This window comes from Puma concolor, chromosome B1 (genome assembly GCF_028749965.1).
Source record: "Puma concolor isolate L17-30 chromosome B1, mPumCon1.1.hap2, whole genome shotgun sequence".
In the NCBI taxonomy this organism is placed as follows: domain Eukaryota; kingdom Metazoa; phylum Chordata; class Mammalia; order Carnivora; family Felidae; genus Puma; species Puma concolor.
Genome location: NC_141670.1, coordinates 116190464 through 116206177, shown reverse-complemented (window position 1 = coordinate 116206177; position 15714 = coordinate 116190464). Strand labels below are relative to the sequence as shown.

Sequence of the window (15714 nt, the reverse complement as noted above, 5' to 3'; positions counted from 1 at the left end):
TCAAGTATCATTACCCCGTTGCATAGTAGAGAGGTGAGGCGCGGGGGCTGACGGAGTTGTCTGACCTCATATAAAGGGTCTAATGTAGAAGCCAAGCCTGTTTGCTTTGACTCTTGTTGAAGTTCCTTAACTGGCATGTAAATAAATTAACCTGGGTCTCTCTCTGTTTGCCAAAATCTAGTTCCTGACAGGTGAATTCTCTAAATGTGTCCTGGGGGTTGACTGCCCGGCATGGTGCTTGGTGCCACCTCCTGGAGGGCCAGGCCACTGTGAGTGGGGTGGTGGTCGTACCCCTGGCACGGCACCTCATGGGCCCAGGGCCTATCAGGAGGCAGGCCCAGCTTTGGGCCCCTGTTTGCTGGAAATGAAGACTTCCCTCTGTGGGATGAGCCTGTTCTGATGTGAAAGAAGCCAGTGGGCTTTGGGGTGCCTGTGGGAGAGGGTGGACTGCTGGTGGGGGGGATGCTCATCTTAGAGTCAGAGAGACCTGTGACTGTGCTCTCCTGGGGCAGGGGCACACCCTCCTCATCCAGACTAAGAGAAAGTGGTACTCCAGGCAGAGTACTTTAAGGGCAGTTCTCATATTCCGGAGACTTCTGCCTACCTCCCTGAAGTAACCGACAGTAGCAATTAAAAGAGTAACAAAAGCCAGCATTTACTGAGCACTTTATACCTCCTAGGAGCTGCACTTAATGCTTTTCCTCCTAATCTAATTCCATTGTCGCCTGACCTCAACTCCTTTAGCTCATAGAGTGAATTCAGTGTCCTTTCAAGAAATTTGCCCAGGGTCACAGAGCCAGTATGGTGTGATGGGGATTCGAACCCAGGTCTTTCACAGGGACAAAGTCTGTAAAACTCTCCTACACACATACACATTTATATTTTTGTTTAAAAAAAATTTTTTTTTAATGTTTTATTTTTATTTTTGACAGGGGGGTGGGCAGAGAGAGAGGGAGACAGAGGATCCAAAGCAGGCTCTGCACAGTCAGCAGGGAGCCCAATGTGGGGTTCGAACTCATGAACTACGAGATCATGACCTGAGCTGAAGTTGGATGCTTAATTGAGCCACCTGGGCGCCCCTACACATATATATTTTAAGCCTTGATTTTGTACATTCTGTGTGGTACTTCACTGTCTTAAGGTGAACATTTTGCTAAACTCTTTGTTTCTGACTTGAGATCCTTCTGTTCTGTAACTCAAATTACTTTGCCACCTTGTGTGTAGACATTTAACATCAATGTCTCCCTGAGTCGTTCTACTGCAGTTGTTTGCTAACTTTCTGGTCATAATTCTCTGCTTTGCATTTCTAGGTCATAAAGACACCAATGACCAGCCAGAAGACAGTTGAGTCTCTGATAGACTTCAGCAAAGCCCTGGGAAAGCATCCTGTTTCTTGTAAGGTAGGGTATAGGTACCTTGGGAAGGGGGATGGTTTTCCTCAGAACTGACTTATTGGGGTGGAATTCTTCTGTAGAAAGATGTGAAAGCTGGGGAACTCTTAACGACAGGTCTGTCTGTGGGCTGCAGAGAGCAAGCTGGGGCTCTTTTCTAGTTTGCCAGCAGCGGAGCCAGACTCCTAAGCCTTGCCCAAGGCCATGAGGTAGATAGTTTGAGGTCTGAATGGAGCCAGAGCTTCAGCTGAATAGAAAACTTCTCTCTGGGTCTTGGCCTTTGTTGACGAGTTGTTGTGTTTCCATAAATGGTTTCTGTTACCCTATTGGCTTTAGCCCCTGCGGGCTCAGGGGAGCCCAGGAGCCTGTGTTTGAGGCACAGCCAGGTAGCCACATGCATCCTGCATCCTGAACTGAAAACCAGTGCTTCACTTGGTGAAAGAACACGACAGGTGGTTAGGAATGTGATGAAAGAGGAAGAGCCCACTCCCCTAGGTAGTGTGAACGAAGCTGTTTCTCAGGGATGTAGGGATGCGGTGTTGTGGTTTTGTCTCGTGTCTTGTTTTTCATTAAAAAGCATGGCTGAGTGGGAAGCATGCCTCTGGGCTTTTTTCCCTTCTTGAGATATTCAGTTATTATATGTGAAATTACCCCAGCTGCTGTCACCTACTTTGTTTTGATTTCCTTCAGTCTCCATTTGCTGCCTTTCCTCTTCAGTCCTCCCAGAACTTAGGGCTACACTTCTGTGTGGCTTGACAGTTTTTCTAGATTGGCGGCTGTGTCATACCATTACAGATTTTTACAAGCATGTGTCTACTTTTCTGATCTGAAAGTTTTCTATCATTGTGGTTCTTCTTACAGTATGCTTTTCCTTTCTAAAATATTCTCCAGTTTGAAGTCACAGAATTGTAGTAACCTATGAAAACTCCTATCGTTCATGAATCATCTGAATAAGCCATCTGTCGATGTGGACCCCATTGCCTGAGAGAGCAGACTCATGTGTAGTCCCCCTAATCCAGGACTGTTATTACAGAATCTTGTTTTTAAACACTCATTCTTTGTTTTGTTTTGTTTTAAATTGTGTGGATTTTTTAAAAAATCACAGCAATCATCAGATGTTACAGTTGCACTTACTGGTTTATGCTTTGTTAGTGGCAGAAAGTAGTAACGGTGTGAGAACATTGATGTGTAGCAAGTCAAAAGCTGGATAAGAAAGTGGAAGTTCAGGGACAGCCAGTGATTATCTTTAGCAGCATAATCATTAATTTGTGGAGAGTGATGATCCATTCTTCCATTGGAGTGGCCACAGCAGGTGCGGAGGTAGGAATAAAATTGCCCCTGTTATGTCATTTCAGAGCTCTTTCCCCAGGTGATACCTGAAAGCTTTCTGGTCAGTTTTTCAGGCTCTCAGTGAAGCATCCAGACAATATAAGGCAGCCACAAAGAACAAGGGTCAGCAGACTTCTCTGTAGAGGGCCAGATGGTCAATATACAGTCTCTGTTGTAACTACCTGGCTCTGTTGTTGGAAGGGGGGCGTAAGCAGAGAGTACAAGTGGGCGTGAGGGCCAGTGCTGCAGTGAGACTGTACGGAAGCAGGCTGTGGGCTGGGTGTGGCCTGCGGGACTGCAGTAGACCAACACCCAGAGTAGCAGAATGACATTGATGCACCTGGAAGTGTGTCTTTCTTTGTAGTGAAACTTTGTGAGGAGAGTGTGGTGTAAAAAGGTTCAGGCCGTGGACTCTGGAGCCAGCACGACTGGGTTCAGATCCTGGCTCTGGCACTTGTTAGCTGTATACCCTCCGGCAAGTTCCTTAACCTAGCTCTGCCTCAGTGTCCTCTCCCCCTGTAAAGGTAGTAACAGTGCTTGTCTCACAGGGTTATTATCAGGAATAAATGGATTAATATTTTTAAAGTACTGGCACATAGCAAGTAAACAAAGTACATTTATAAATGAGCATGAGAAGTCTAAGGTATACAATTACATAAAATTAAATTACTTTATTAAGGGACTATGTCTCTTTACATTCTAGTTGACCTAACAATACTGTGAGAGTGTATGTGTCTGAATCATCACCAGCATTGAATATCAGTATTATGGGGGAAAAAAAACCCTTGCCGATAATCTTATTTGCAAAATGCTATTGTATTCTAATGAGTACTTCTTTGGTTACTACTAAGTGTGAATATTTTGTGAATTTTAGCACTTTTTGGTTATTGAGCTCTGTGCACCCATTATGTGGATATTAACTTTGTATAAAGCTCCATGTATTATAATTGGAGTGGATGTTTTCCCCAGAGTACTTCCGACTTCTAACCTTGTATATGTGTGCTTCATATACCATGGCTTCAGTTTTCACGATAAACTTTTTGAAGTTGAAAAGCACTTTCGCCCTAGTTATAAAGTCAGCATCATTTCATTAATATAACTGTGGATACACTGATAAAGCTGTTTGTTCATTTCTTTGTTCCAGTGGGGACTGAGGTAGTAGAGAGTAAAAGGAGGTACAAATCCTGTGGCTTTATTGCCTGGCTTACACAGCATGCAGTCAGGTTAGCTGTAAGAGTAATGCAGGAGGCAGGCCATCTTTCATTCAGACCTTTATGGAGTACCTAGTGTGTGCTAGAAATGGTACCCAAGGCCCAGGGCTAGAGTGAGGATTTCTGTCTGCAGGAACATCACAGCCTTTTGTTAAAATGACACCATTTACTGGGAGGGGAAGGAAAAAAAAAAAAAGTTAGAGTGGGAGAGAGCCAAAGCATAAGAGACTCCTAAAAACTAAGAACAAACTGAGGGTTGATGGGGGGTGGGAGGGAGGGGAGGGTGGGGGATGGGTATTGAGGAGGGCACCTTTTGGGATGAGCACTGGGTGCTGTATGGAAACCAATTTGACAATAAATTTCATATATTAAAAAAAAAATTACACCATTTACTTAGTGGAAATCAGCTTTACATAAATACCACCGAAAAAATTACCACCCCAACCTGCCCCACAGTTCCCCAAAGAGATCAGTAGGTGGAATCAAATCCCACAGTAGGCCTCCAGGAGAGATGATTAATGTGAATGCGGAGCAAGTGGATGAAAGAGGTGTGCAGTGCAAGAGGGTCATCCCGGATACAGGGGCCATGAAAGGCCAGCGGGTGTCAGGGCATCTGCTTGTCTGTCCCAGCACCTGTCCCCAGCTCAGCTGCCATGTTCCATGCACTGGTGCACGAGAAAATCCTGAGTAGCCCAAGAATGGCTCCAGGGATCCCGGGAAGCAGCGCTCCTGTGAGGGTTGTTCAAGATGGGAGCACACCTTCTCTAAATTCCTGCAAGGGATGTGGGAGAGGAGAGGAGTAAAGGGCTCCCTCCCATTTGAGTATAGAGCCATGTGTACAGCATGCTAGTGTTTTCTGATTTATCTTCACAACTTGTGGAAATTATTACTCCCATTTCACAAATGATGAAACTGATTTCAGAATGTCACAAAGTCAGGAACTACTAAAACTTGAACCCAGATCTGCCTGCCTTCAAAGCTGTGTTTTTTCCAGTGACCTATCTGCCTCTGTCTGCCTTTATTCCTGCAGTGGGGGCATCTAGGTTTGAAATTTTTTTCAAGTATTATAATTGTTGGATATATTATTATGTATGATAGCAATAGGGCTGTGCTGGTATTTGGAAACAAATTTTGAAAATGCAGAGCTTGATAAATGTGGGTGATACAATGCACAGGGAGAAGGGGCAGTCTGGTGACTTCACAAAAGATTAAGTTCAGTGAAAATTCCCTTGTCTTTTATTTTTCTCTCCTAAAACAGGACACTCCTGGGTTCATTGTGAACCGTCTCCTGGTGCCATACCTCATGGAAGCGATCAGGCTGCATGAACGAGGTAGCTGTCCTAACGCAGGCTGGGGGCACCTGCTCACTGGGAGTGCTCAAGCAGGCCCTGTAGGAAAGGCTGGGCCACACACAGTGTGGGAGGAGCCTCTGTTTTTTAGCTTTGTGAACCAGCCTCACCCTGGACCCTAGGACCTTTGTCATAGTGTTCCCTGGGCCTCCTGGGTTCCCTCTGAGGCCTCTGAGCCTCTGAGATGTGGCCCTGGAACTGACCCCCACCCCTTACAGTCTCAGCCAGAGCAAGTGTGTGGCCAGCCTGGATTTATATCCTAAATCTCTGCTTTTGATGAAACGGTTTCCTGCTTATAATAATAATAATACTGTAAAAATCACTGGGCTAGGGGACCTTTAAAGTTCCTTAAAGTTCTAAAATTTGTGACAGTGTGACAGGTGGTGGGAGGTAAGTGACAACGACTGTTTATAAGAACCTTCCCATCCTTAGTAAATGATGCCGCAATGCATTTTTTTTTTAAAAAACCTTAAGAATGGTCTAAAATGCTTTTCTCAATACTTGTTGATTGACAAAGAATGATTTCCCCTGTTTGAGAAATATAAAACTCAGGGGCGCCTGGGTGGCGCAGTCGGTTAAGCGTCCGACTTCAGCCAGGTCACGATCTCGCGGTCCGTGAGTTCGAGCCCCGCGTCGGGCTCTGGGCTGATGGCTCAGAGCCTGGAGCCTGTTTCCAATTCTGTGTCTCCCTCTCTCTGTGCCCCTCCCCCGTTCATGCTCTGTCTCTCTCTGTCCCAAAAATAAAAAACGTTGGAAAAAAAAAAAAAAAGAAATATAAAACTCAGGACATAGTCCAAGGTTATAAAATGGCATTCAGCCTCCTGCCTAGCTTCTCCACCACATTTCTGGAGAGGTAACAATCATGTCTGCTTCTGAGGCAAATAGGCCTTAATAGGACTGGATAAAAAGCAAGTGTAATTGTTTTCAGTTACTTCATTCACAAATGCTCACTCTTTGAGAATGTCATTTTTGAAACAAAATATTTACACCAGCTCTTCCAGAGAGATGAAAGCACATTTGCTTCCTCAAAATCTGCTTTAAATATTAAAACTTTTCTCTGTTTTATGGAAGCATTTGCCACACTTGCTCCAAGATCAAACCAACACTTCTGTGTTTATCTATCAACAAATATGCCTAATTACACCTCAAAGAATGCGTGAAGTGTTTTACCCTACTTTGAAAGGCAGTTTTTTTTTTTTTTAATGTAATGTTTTAGAATGTAGCATGTGGGTAATCTACCTCTTAATGGGTTTTGTTTTTTTTTCCCCACCAAAACATACTGTCACTTTGATATATTTTCAGATATACCTTGTATCTGATTGTAAGTTGAGAGGCATTTTCTGGTCTTTGCTCACCTCACACTGGCAGTGGGCCCTGTGACCCTCCCTATCACATGCCACCTGTGAGGTGAAGCCGGAGAGGGGTCCGACCCCAGGGGAATATGTTCTTAGACTGCCCTTGGTGCTGCCCACAGCAGCCCAGCACTGCTCGCCCCTTTGCCCCATTCCCCACGGCGCTGCTTGGGGCCTGTGAGCCAGAGCAGCTGGGGTCACGTCTGGGGTCATGTCTGGGGTCCATGTGTCACACACCTCAGGCTCCTTACCATGTCCCCGTGCCCCACGCTGCTGCCCCCTCTTCTGGTGCACTGAGCAGGGTGCTTAGCTGCCACCCCCCACCGTGTCTCCGTGTGCCCGCACAGTGCACTGAGCAGCTGGCTGGACTGCATCACTTCTACTTTGAAACCTGAAGCTGTCTTGGATTCTTCTTCTCTCGTCTGTCACGATGATACTCATTTGTCATGTTGTCCAGGAGGGTGAGGAGACGCTGCATGCCGGACCTGCCCCCACATAGCCGGGGGAGTGTCAGCGTCCAGCAGCAGAGTCGTGCAGTGAAGACACTCGTGACTTTGTTTAGCCCGGCCTTTTGCAAACCTCTCTGGGGAGAGTTTCTCTGTACAACACCGTCCTAGTCATTTGGGGCTCCCGTATCACAAATACCACAGACTGGGTGGCATATAAACAACAGACGTTTATTTCTCACAGTTGTGGAGGCTGGAAGTCCAAGGCCAGGGTTCCAGATGGTGAGGTTCTGGTGAGGGCCCTTCCCTGGGCTACATGCTGCTGACTTCTCGTTGTATTTTCACGTGGTGGGGAGCAGGAAGAGGAAACCAGCTCTCCTGACTTTCACAGGCTCTCATGCCATCCTCGGGCTCCACCCTCATGACCTCACCTAATCCTGATCACCTCCCAGAGGCCCACCTCTGTTACTATCACGTCAGGGGCTGGGTTTCCACATGTGAATTCTGGGGGACACTCACATTTGGTCCATGATAAATACCACCGACCTGGGGTATGTGTGCTACGCCACAGCGGTAGGGGCCCGTCAGGAGGATGTGTTGGCATTAGAGCAGAGTCACCACTCGGGCCTCCGGGGCAACTGAGCAGCTCTTGGAATGCTGGGGGCCCTGCACCCATACTTCTCGCCAGCTCCCCGTGACCTCTAGAAGCACTTCACTGTCCCCTCACCACTGCTGATGTGCTCAGCCTCCTGGCTGCTTCTTTGGGCCTTCTTTCTCGGTCCTTTGGCTTCTGTCCTCTGTGTGGCTCCCATTTGCTCACACTGTAGCTGAGGCCTGGTTGGTGTAGTCGGTCACCTTGTCCCTGTGGGCCAGGGCTTTCTCTCTAGATCTTTGAGCAGTCTGGCACCCAGGAGCAGACAGTCATACCTGTCAAATGCCCACTCCTACAGGTCCCAGGTAGCTCTGGCAGGGTGCTGGGGCCAGATGGTTAGCTCCTCTGGGAAGGCAGTGCTGGTGGCAGGCCCTGGGAAGCCCTAGCCTTCACCAGTCCTAGCCGGTCACCATGTGACATCCTGCTCACTGCTTTTCCTCTGCTCAAGACTTACTCAGTGTTTCTGTTGTAGACTACTAAATATATATAGTTCCCTTGCCAGGAAACCTGCTCTCACCTCCTCCTCTGCCCCTGCTGTCCTCACCATGTACGTGACTCCCACGTTCCATCAGAAGGTCCCATCCTCACTGCTCCAAGCTGGACACAACCTGTGTTTCTTTAACTCTTCTTACCCTTTGGCTCTCCCTCGGGGTGGTTGCTGTTCTCTTCCCTGTAGCAGGGCACATGTCTTCCTTTGTTGCTACCCTCTTTTTTGCTGCAGTACAGCAGTATCTGGGATGTTCCTCATCTTCATAGGCCCCAAAGTGCTTGTATAGGACAGGCACTTAGGTGGCTGTTGATGAAGAGAGGAATGGCGGCTGTGTGGGATTTCTGATCCTGGGTGCTGCTCCGCACCCCCTTCCCACCCCCCACCCCCCCCCCCCCCCGCCGCACTTTGTTGTGAATGCCAAGAATGGTCGGTAGGTGGTGCTGATGAGCCAGCAGAAGAAACATGTCGGGGCAGGTCCCTGGTCCCCGCCGCCCCGTGCAGAAGTCTGGGAGTTCACTGAGGAAGTTTTTCTTTGTTGTCTTGTCTAGAGTTAGGGGCTCTTAACTGGGGAGAGGTAGGGAGGCCCCTCCTGACACTGATGCAGAGTTTTGTGTGTATGTGCGTTTTATTTGGGGCAGGGGTCAGATTCTCAGCAAAGTGCTTGTTTCTACAAACAAGTTTAGGAATTATTGGCCTAAAACACAGTACTGTATTTAACTCCCACTTGGCACACCAATCTGTGTTTTATTTCTCCCTCTTTTCTTTTTGCCTCTTTTGCTCTGTATTACTCAGAATTTTAGAGTTGCCAACTTGGTAACACTGTTTAGATTTTTTCTTTGATATGCTGTATCTTCGTAGTATTTTTCGAAGTAAAAGTCTTCAAGTGAGTCTCTGAATCTGGAATTACAGAATTGTCTCTAGAGTTCATTATCTGTCCTTGAATGTAGATATGATTAAATGGCTTTAGGTAAGTTGGAACCATTAGGCTATGAAATTTCTGTCCCCAGGAGCCTATATGCTAGTGAGGGTAGATAGGCCACAGTAAATGTACCAGTTGATAACGTGTTACATTGTGACCAGTAATCGCGGAGAAAGATAAAGTGAAGAGAATGGTGGGAGTCCTAGCCTGGAGTTCTTACAGTTGCTAGTTTATATGCAGGGAGGGGACAGGGCGTTCGGATGAGGTGACACCTGAGCAGAGGAGGCCTGCTGGAAGTAAGGGGTTGAGCCAAGCACATGTCAGGTGTTAGAGGAGGGAGGGTACCAAGCCCAGGGAGAGAGTGTGCTGGGCCCTTGTTTAGCACTGTCTGTAACGCCATAGAAGCCTCGGGGTCTGATAAAATCCTCTGAGCAGAATCCACTTCTCAGCTGCTATGTCCCTGCTCATTTGTCCTTTGTACATGCTGTTCCTTCTGCCTGGCATGCCCTTCCTGCCTACTCATCCCTTGGGATTCTCTTCATCCTTCAGGACCTGGGCCTCAGTGGTGCATTTTGGTGACACGTAGGCATTCCGAGTAAATCTCTCCACCTTTTCCCACACAGAGGTGTGGCTCTTCGTGAACCTTCAGCACTGGCCTGGTGGGACATTTGGTTTACACATCTGGGTCCTCCCACTGTATCAGGAGTGCTTGAGTGCCTGTCTTGTTTCCTCTCCGTCCCCTTCCAAGTCTCTGGTGCCTGGTGCATAACTGATACAAATAAAAGTTGAATGAATGAAGGATGCCGCCTGAAACTAGTGTATGTAATGATTTCTGTTCTTTTTGCCTTTTTATGGCCTGAAACTCAGATTGTGATTCTTAGCATCTTAGCATCCCCTGGTTGACTAATTACCCGAAGCATTAATAATGTCACCCGTAAGAAGTAGTCGGTTGGAATTTAATCACCTTGAACTGTCTCGAATTCCTTTGGCATTAGTACTTCATATGCTTTTTAAAAAATAGTCTTTATAGATGTTTAAGTAGTTCCTATTCTTCACACCTCAAAATCTTAAATATTTAGGTAGGAGATCCTCCTTGAGTATTTTAACTTTTTTCTCCTTTTACTTAGCTTTGCTGTAATTGGCCATTTCTTTATGCTTTGGAACAGAATTCTAGATGGTCACATGTTACAGACTGTCCCATTCCTGATTTTGGATAAAAGGGACAAGTTCTCTCAAAGGCTTCTTGTGGCCCAAAGACCATCATTAAGGGTAAAATTCCAGCGAAAAAGCGCCCTGGCTCTTGTCTTATTCTACTAAACACACTTTTAAACTTGCTTTGGCAATTCTAAATCCGATTTGGGCTTCTTTTTAAACTTCATTTTGACTGAAGCGTTGATGTGAGTGTAAAGAAGTACTCATTACTTGTAAAACCAAGAAAGCTGGAAAAGAAAAATATGCATACAATACACATAACAATATAAAGCTTAGTTCTTTTCTATTTTAAAAAAGTACACTTATTGGGGCGCATGGGTGGCTTAGTTGAGCGTCCGACTTCGGCTCAGGTCATGATCTCGCAGTCTGTGAGTTCGAGCCCCACATCGGGCTCTGTGCTGGCAGCTCAGAGCCTGGAGCCTGCTTCGGATTCTGTCTCCCTCTCTCTGCCCCTCCCCCACTCATGCTCTGTCTCTCTCTCTCTCTCTCTCTCTCTGTGTGTCAAAAATGAGTAAACTTAAAAAAAAAAAAGTCCATTTATCAATAAAATTATGCTCTAGCTTTAAATGGTGTAGTAAATTATTCCAGAGTTGGAAAATCCCAATCCATTAGAAATAAGTAATGTTTCCAGCCCACCAGGGCCTTCTGTCTCCATGAACCACGTAGCAGTGCTCTAGAATTCACCTCCCAGAATAGCTTGGTGGAATAGCTTTGGAAATCTTGCCATCTATTTGGCATATACCTCTGAGATGAAATCTTCCTGTAGCCGCAAATCCTGACTCTGGATGTGCTTTGAATGTGTAAATTTACATCATGTAAATTTACTGATTGTATTTACTGATCAACAAGGGCTGCCCTCTTGTTCTTAGGTGATGCATCCAAGGAAGACATCGACACCGCGATGAAGCTGGGGGCTGGATACCCTATGGGCCCATTTGAGCTTCTCGATTATGTGGGCCTGGATACTACGAAGTTCATCATTGACGGTAGGAATTGGAATTCTCTGTCGTCTGTCTCTACTTCAGTTGAGGTAGTCTCTTGCAACTATGAATTATAATGCCTATTTAAAACAGAAATTATAAGGGGTCTTAGACCTTCCAAAGTTCTGCCCCACCAGCTTAAAGAGTCAAGTTAAAAGATGACAGGAAAAGGAAAAATGTGACTGCCTAGTGCCTCCTCACAGGGTAACTTTTTTTTTTTAACTTTTCATTTTGACACAATTATAGATTCGCAGGAAGTTTCAAATTTAGCACAGACAGGCCCTGTGTGCCCCTTCCCCAGTTTCCTCTAATGGTTCCACAGTACAGTATCACAGCCAGGAAACTCACATTGGTACGCCGTGTCATTGTGTCATAAATGCTGATTTGGGTAACCTCCACTGCAACAGAATTACACAGCCATGTAAAGATAATAATGTATCTAGTTTACTGGAGGGGCTCTGAGGACACGGTAAAGATAATTACTAAACTGGGCTACTGAAGCTGAGCGGAGCTCATGCTCCCAAGTTTCACAAAGAATACTTAAGTATTTGCTGGGAGCGAGGACGCTTCTAACTGAGCATGAACTTTGTATTTTATGAGGATGCAAAATACCAGTGGCAGCAAATTCAGATTTTTAACATGCGTTCCAGTTGTTTCCCTGTGCCACTGAGGGGTCCAACCAGCAGAATAACTGGTTCTGGTTTTGTTTTTGGACCGCTGGCATTAGCAATTTCCAGGAAGAGACGGGGGAGGCGGGCGGGTGGGCGGGCTGGGGTAGAGCTAGCTGGGGCACTCTCTCCTCCGTACCCTTCAGGGCTCATATGGCCCCCTCAGGGCAGCCTGCCTCCTGCCTCTGCTGTGGTGGCCTCAGGGCTCGCCCACGTAAGAGTAGGGACCCTTTTCCCCAGACTTGCCCCGGGAATGCTGCGATGTAAAAATAAACTCAGCGCTTCGTCCTAAGCCCTTTCTCTTCCTCTCAATAGGGTGGCATGAAATGGATGCAAAGAACCCCTTGTTTCAGCCCAGCCCGTCCTTGAATAAGCTGGTAGCTGAGAACAAGCTTGGCAAGAAGACCGGAGAAGGGTATTACAAATACAAGTGAGGCGCAGCTTCTCTGGCTCCGGGAAGAACCCCCGTAAGCACCTACCAGCGGCTCCCCCAAGTGCCCGTGGGAATGTTCTTTGTCAGATGTTCCCTCACACAGCACAGGCTGTTCCGTGTGCATTTTGATTGTCCTCTATCTGGAGTAATGATTTACACTAGTTCTAATAATAGCAGATTTCTTCATTGAGAACTAATTCCCTTTCTTAGTCTGTTCATTTCTGTGTATTTTCTAAAAAGCTTTATACCCTGGGTGCCTTGGAGCAAACATTTCTTTCGAACCTTATCATTTTCATAAAGAATTGCCTGGATTCATTCACTTTGGAAAAGGGACAGCACTTCCTCCCAGTGCGTGCTGTGTTCATCGCTGCCACATGGGAGAGGAACGAGCCACTGGACACGTGTGTGCTGTGCCTGTGAATGCTGTGCTGAGCGGCACCTGCATCCTGCCTTTATGAGGACGTGTGCTACCTGCAGCTTCAGGCCTTACCCTACATTTTGGGCATAAGATGTCACGTCTTTATTCAGCTCATCCTGTTGGATTGTGGGAATATCTCCATGTGTTTGTTTGCAGGAAGAGGTTTCATTCACATCCAAAGTCTGAATGATTCTTGTCTGTCTCTTTTTTTTTCCCCATGAGAAATCGTCGCTGCAAACTGCCTGTAAATTGATTCTAATAAAACGCAATCTTTTAATCGGTGAAAATTTGAATTGAAATAAACGTGTGTATAATTTTAAAGTCGTAACATGCTTGAATGGCTACAAAAGTAAGGGTTGGTAATTTAGGCAAAAACTATGCCCCATCTTCTTTGGCCTGTTGTTATTCTTTAAAGTGGCAGTGGTGGGGAAGGAGTGGCCAGAGAAGGCATTTACGTATGACCTGCCTGTGGCTGTCACTCCAGATTTCTTACCAGTAAAGCAATAATAAGGCCACAGAAAACAGTTTTTTAGAAACATCTGTTTCTTCTTTGCCAACAAAGAGAAACAGTGTAACATAAGCTTCTTTTAATCATTGGCTTGAGAAAGTGTCTTCCAAGATAGAATTTTAAAGCTGGAAAGACATCAGAAACCCTGAAGTCCAGTGGCTTCAGAAAAGAGAGAACTTAAGTGATGTGCCCAAGGTAGCAGGTCCAGATTAGAACAAAATAGCAAGATTGAAAATCTCAAATCCAGACTTTCAAAACAGGACTGTCCCCAGAATGCTCATCCTCGTTTGGTGTCCTGGGTCACGATGTTAATGGTTTGAGAGATTCTTTTCCCCCCTCCAGTTCATGGTTGATAAAAAGAGAGCTTATTAATTTTTTTTTTTTTTTTTTTTTTTTTTTTACTGAAGCTAACTGTAGCACATAATGGGAAAATAAGTAAATACGTTACATGCATTTCTACCACACATAGAACCTGGTTTAGGAAACTTTTAGGTTATTCTTCTAGAACGTTTCCTAACGAGAAAAAGGAAACACCTGTTGACGCCACCACCCTTTCCATCACTGAAGTTACCCTTGTGGTCTCACGGCCCCTGCTCACTCTCAGGCTGGTTCTTGACCTTCGATGTGAGCCCTGGGCTGAGAAGGAGACTTTATTTCCTTCTTGCTCTGACTGCATTGCCTGGAGGACAGGGGCCCTCCTCCTGGAGATGGCAGGGCTCTCTCTCAACCATTGAAGTCCAGGAAAGAGAGAACTAGGTGGTATGACCATCACCCTCTGCCAGGATGTGAGGCTGGGGGTCGCGGTGGTCTTTTTTTTTTGGCCAAGGTTTTTAAGTGCATGTTTAGCCTACCAAAAAGAAAGCTTGGCCTCTGAACATTCTTTTATCATTTTCCAAAACCCTGTCGCATACGTCAGGTTTGGGACCGGGAAGGAGTTTTGAACGTCCTCTGGCACATGGAAGGCAGGGGCAGCTGTCTGGGTCTGGGTCTTCTCGTCTCTGCGTGTCCGGTTGGCCTAGCCGCTTCCCACCCAGACCCCGTAGAGAAGGAATGCCTCCTCCAGCCCTCTGCTTCCCAGCATGGGCCCGCCACCTGTTTGGCGCACCCGTGGTTACAAACTGAGCCCCAGCAAGAGCCCGGGGGATCGTGTGTGACCTCTGCTGCTTGGCAGCACGTGTGCAGGAGAGAGGGCGGCCTCGCTGCTGCCGTTCCTTCTCGCCCCCCGGATCTGGACCTTCCTCCAGACGGCAAGCAGGGATCTCTGATGGGATCTGGAAAGTAGCTACTCTCTGATGGGATCTGGAAAGTAGCTACCCAGGGTTTGGGTCCAGAGGACACTTTTTCTCCCCCTTCTCTCCTGTACTCCTTCCTAGGCTATTTTTATTCTTAGAACAGAAATGAACATCTGAGGGGTGCCTAGCTGGCCCACTTGGTGGAGCGTGCAACTCTTGATCTCAGGGTCATGAGTTCGAGCCCCACATTGGGCATGGAGCCTACTTAAAATAAATGTTTTAAAGAAACGAACATCTGAGATTAAAGAGAAAATCACACAATTGATGAAATGGCTTGCCGAAAAAAGGCTCTGAGCCTGTGAGCTTAGCCGTCACCCTGGGCTTCAGTTGTGCTTAGCAGGATGGAGTTCTCTGAAGAACGGTTTTAGTGCTTATTGAAGAGGTCTTTGTAAAATAAAAACTGTCACCCTTTAGTATCTATAAGATTCACTGTTAATAATAGTTTCTCAGGGGAAAACGGTTGGCTAACGCCTTTTGACATCAATCCTAAGGTAGATTTCCAATGTGAGGATGGTTAAATGGTGAGGGATGGTGGTAAGGTGGGACCCGATCTGGGAACTGAGCAACTTCTATATAGAAATCTGGTGGTACACCAGATGATCCCCACTGGGTGCTGTTACACAATAAGTTTTCTGACTCTTTAACATGTCAGCTTTCAGAAGCACATTGGAGGCTCAACCACTAATCACTGGAGACGGCAGGACTAACATGTAAGTCACGGCTTATACGACACATGCTAATTATGTTTTCTCTCTTGGTTTGTGAGTTACACTTTTCACACATTTGAAACCAGCTTTTGTCTTCTCTCCCCTCGATTTTAATCCCCCTAACATTCAACCTAAGGAACCAATTAAGTCTACCAGAAGTACAAGCTGCGGCTGTAATTCTGTGGGACTAATTTTCTTGGAAATAGGCACTGATGCTACATAAATAGCAATCTAAAAAATGCTTTGAACAATGGAAGCATTGCTGTATGCTCAGCACATTTGGTTGTGTAAATTCTGTTTTTAAAATCGGTCTGTGGCAGAACAGATTTCAACTACTGGAAGACAGAAAAATCCCAT

General features: G+C 46.2%; 1 protein-coding gene across 1 annotated transcript in view; it reads left to right on the top strand.

Moving 5' to 3' along the window:
• HADH (hydroxyacyl-CoA dehydrogenase) overlaps window positions 1-13171 on the top strand; it is a 50637-nt gene extending 37466 nt beyond the window's left edge. Inside the window, exons 5-8 of the mRNA XM_025921787.2 lie at window positions 1311-1400; window positions 5190-5262; window positions 11221-11337; window positions 12315-13171. Coding sequence (XP_025777572.1) covers window positions 1311-1400; window positions 5190-5262; window positions 11221-11337; window positions 12315-12433 — 399 coding nt within the window. The 3' untranslated portion in view covers window positions 12434-13171. The remainder of the gene's footprint in view (window positions 1-1310; window positions 1401-5189; window positions 5263-11220; window positions 11338-12314) is intronic.
• Window positions 13172-15714: the final 2543 nt, after the last annotated feature.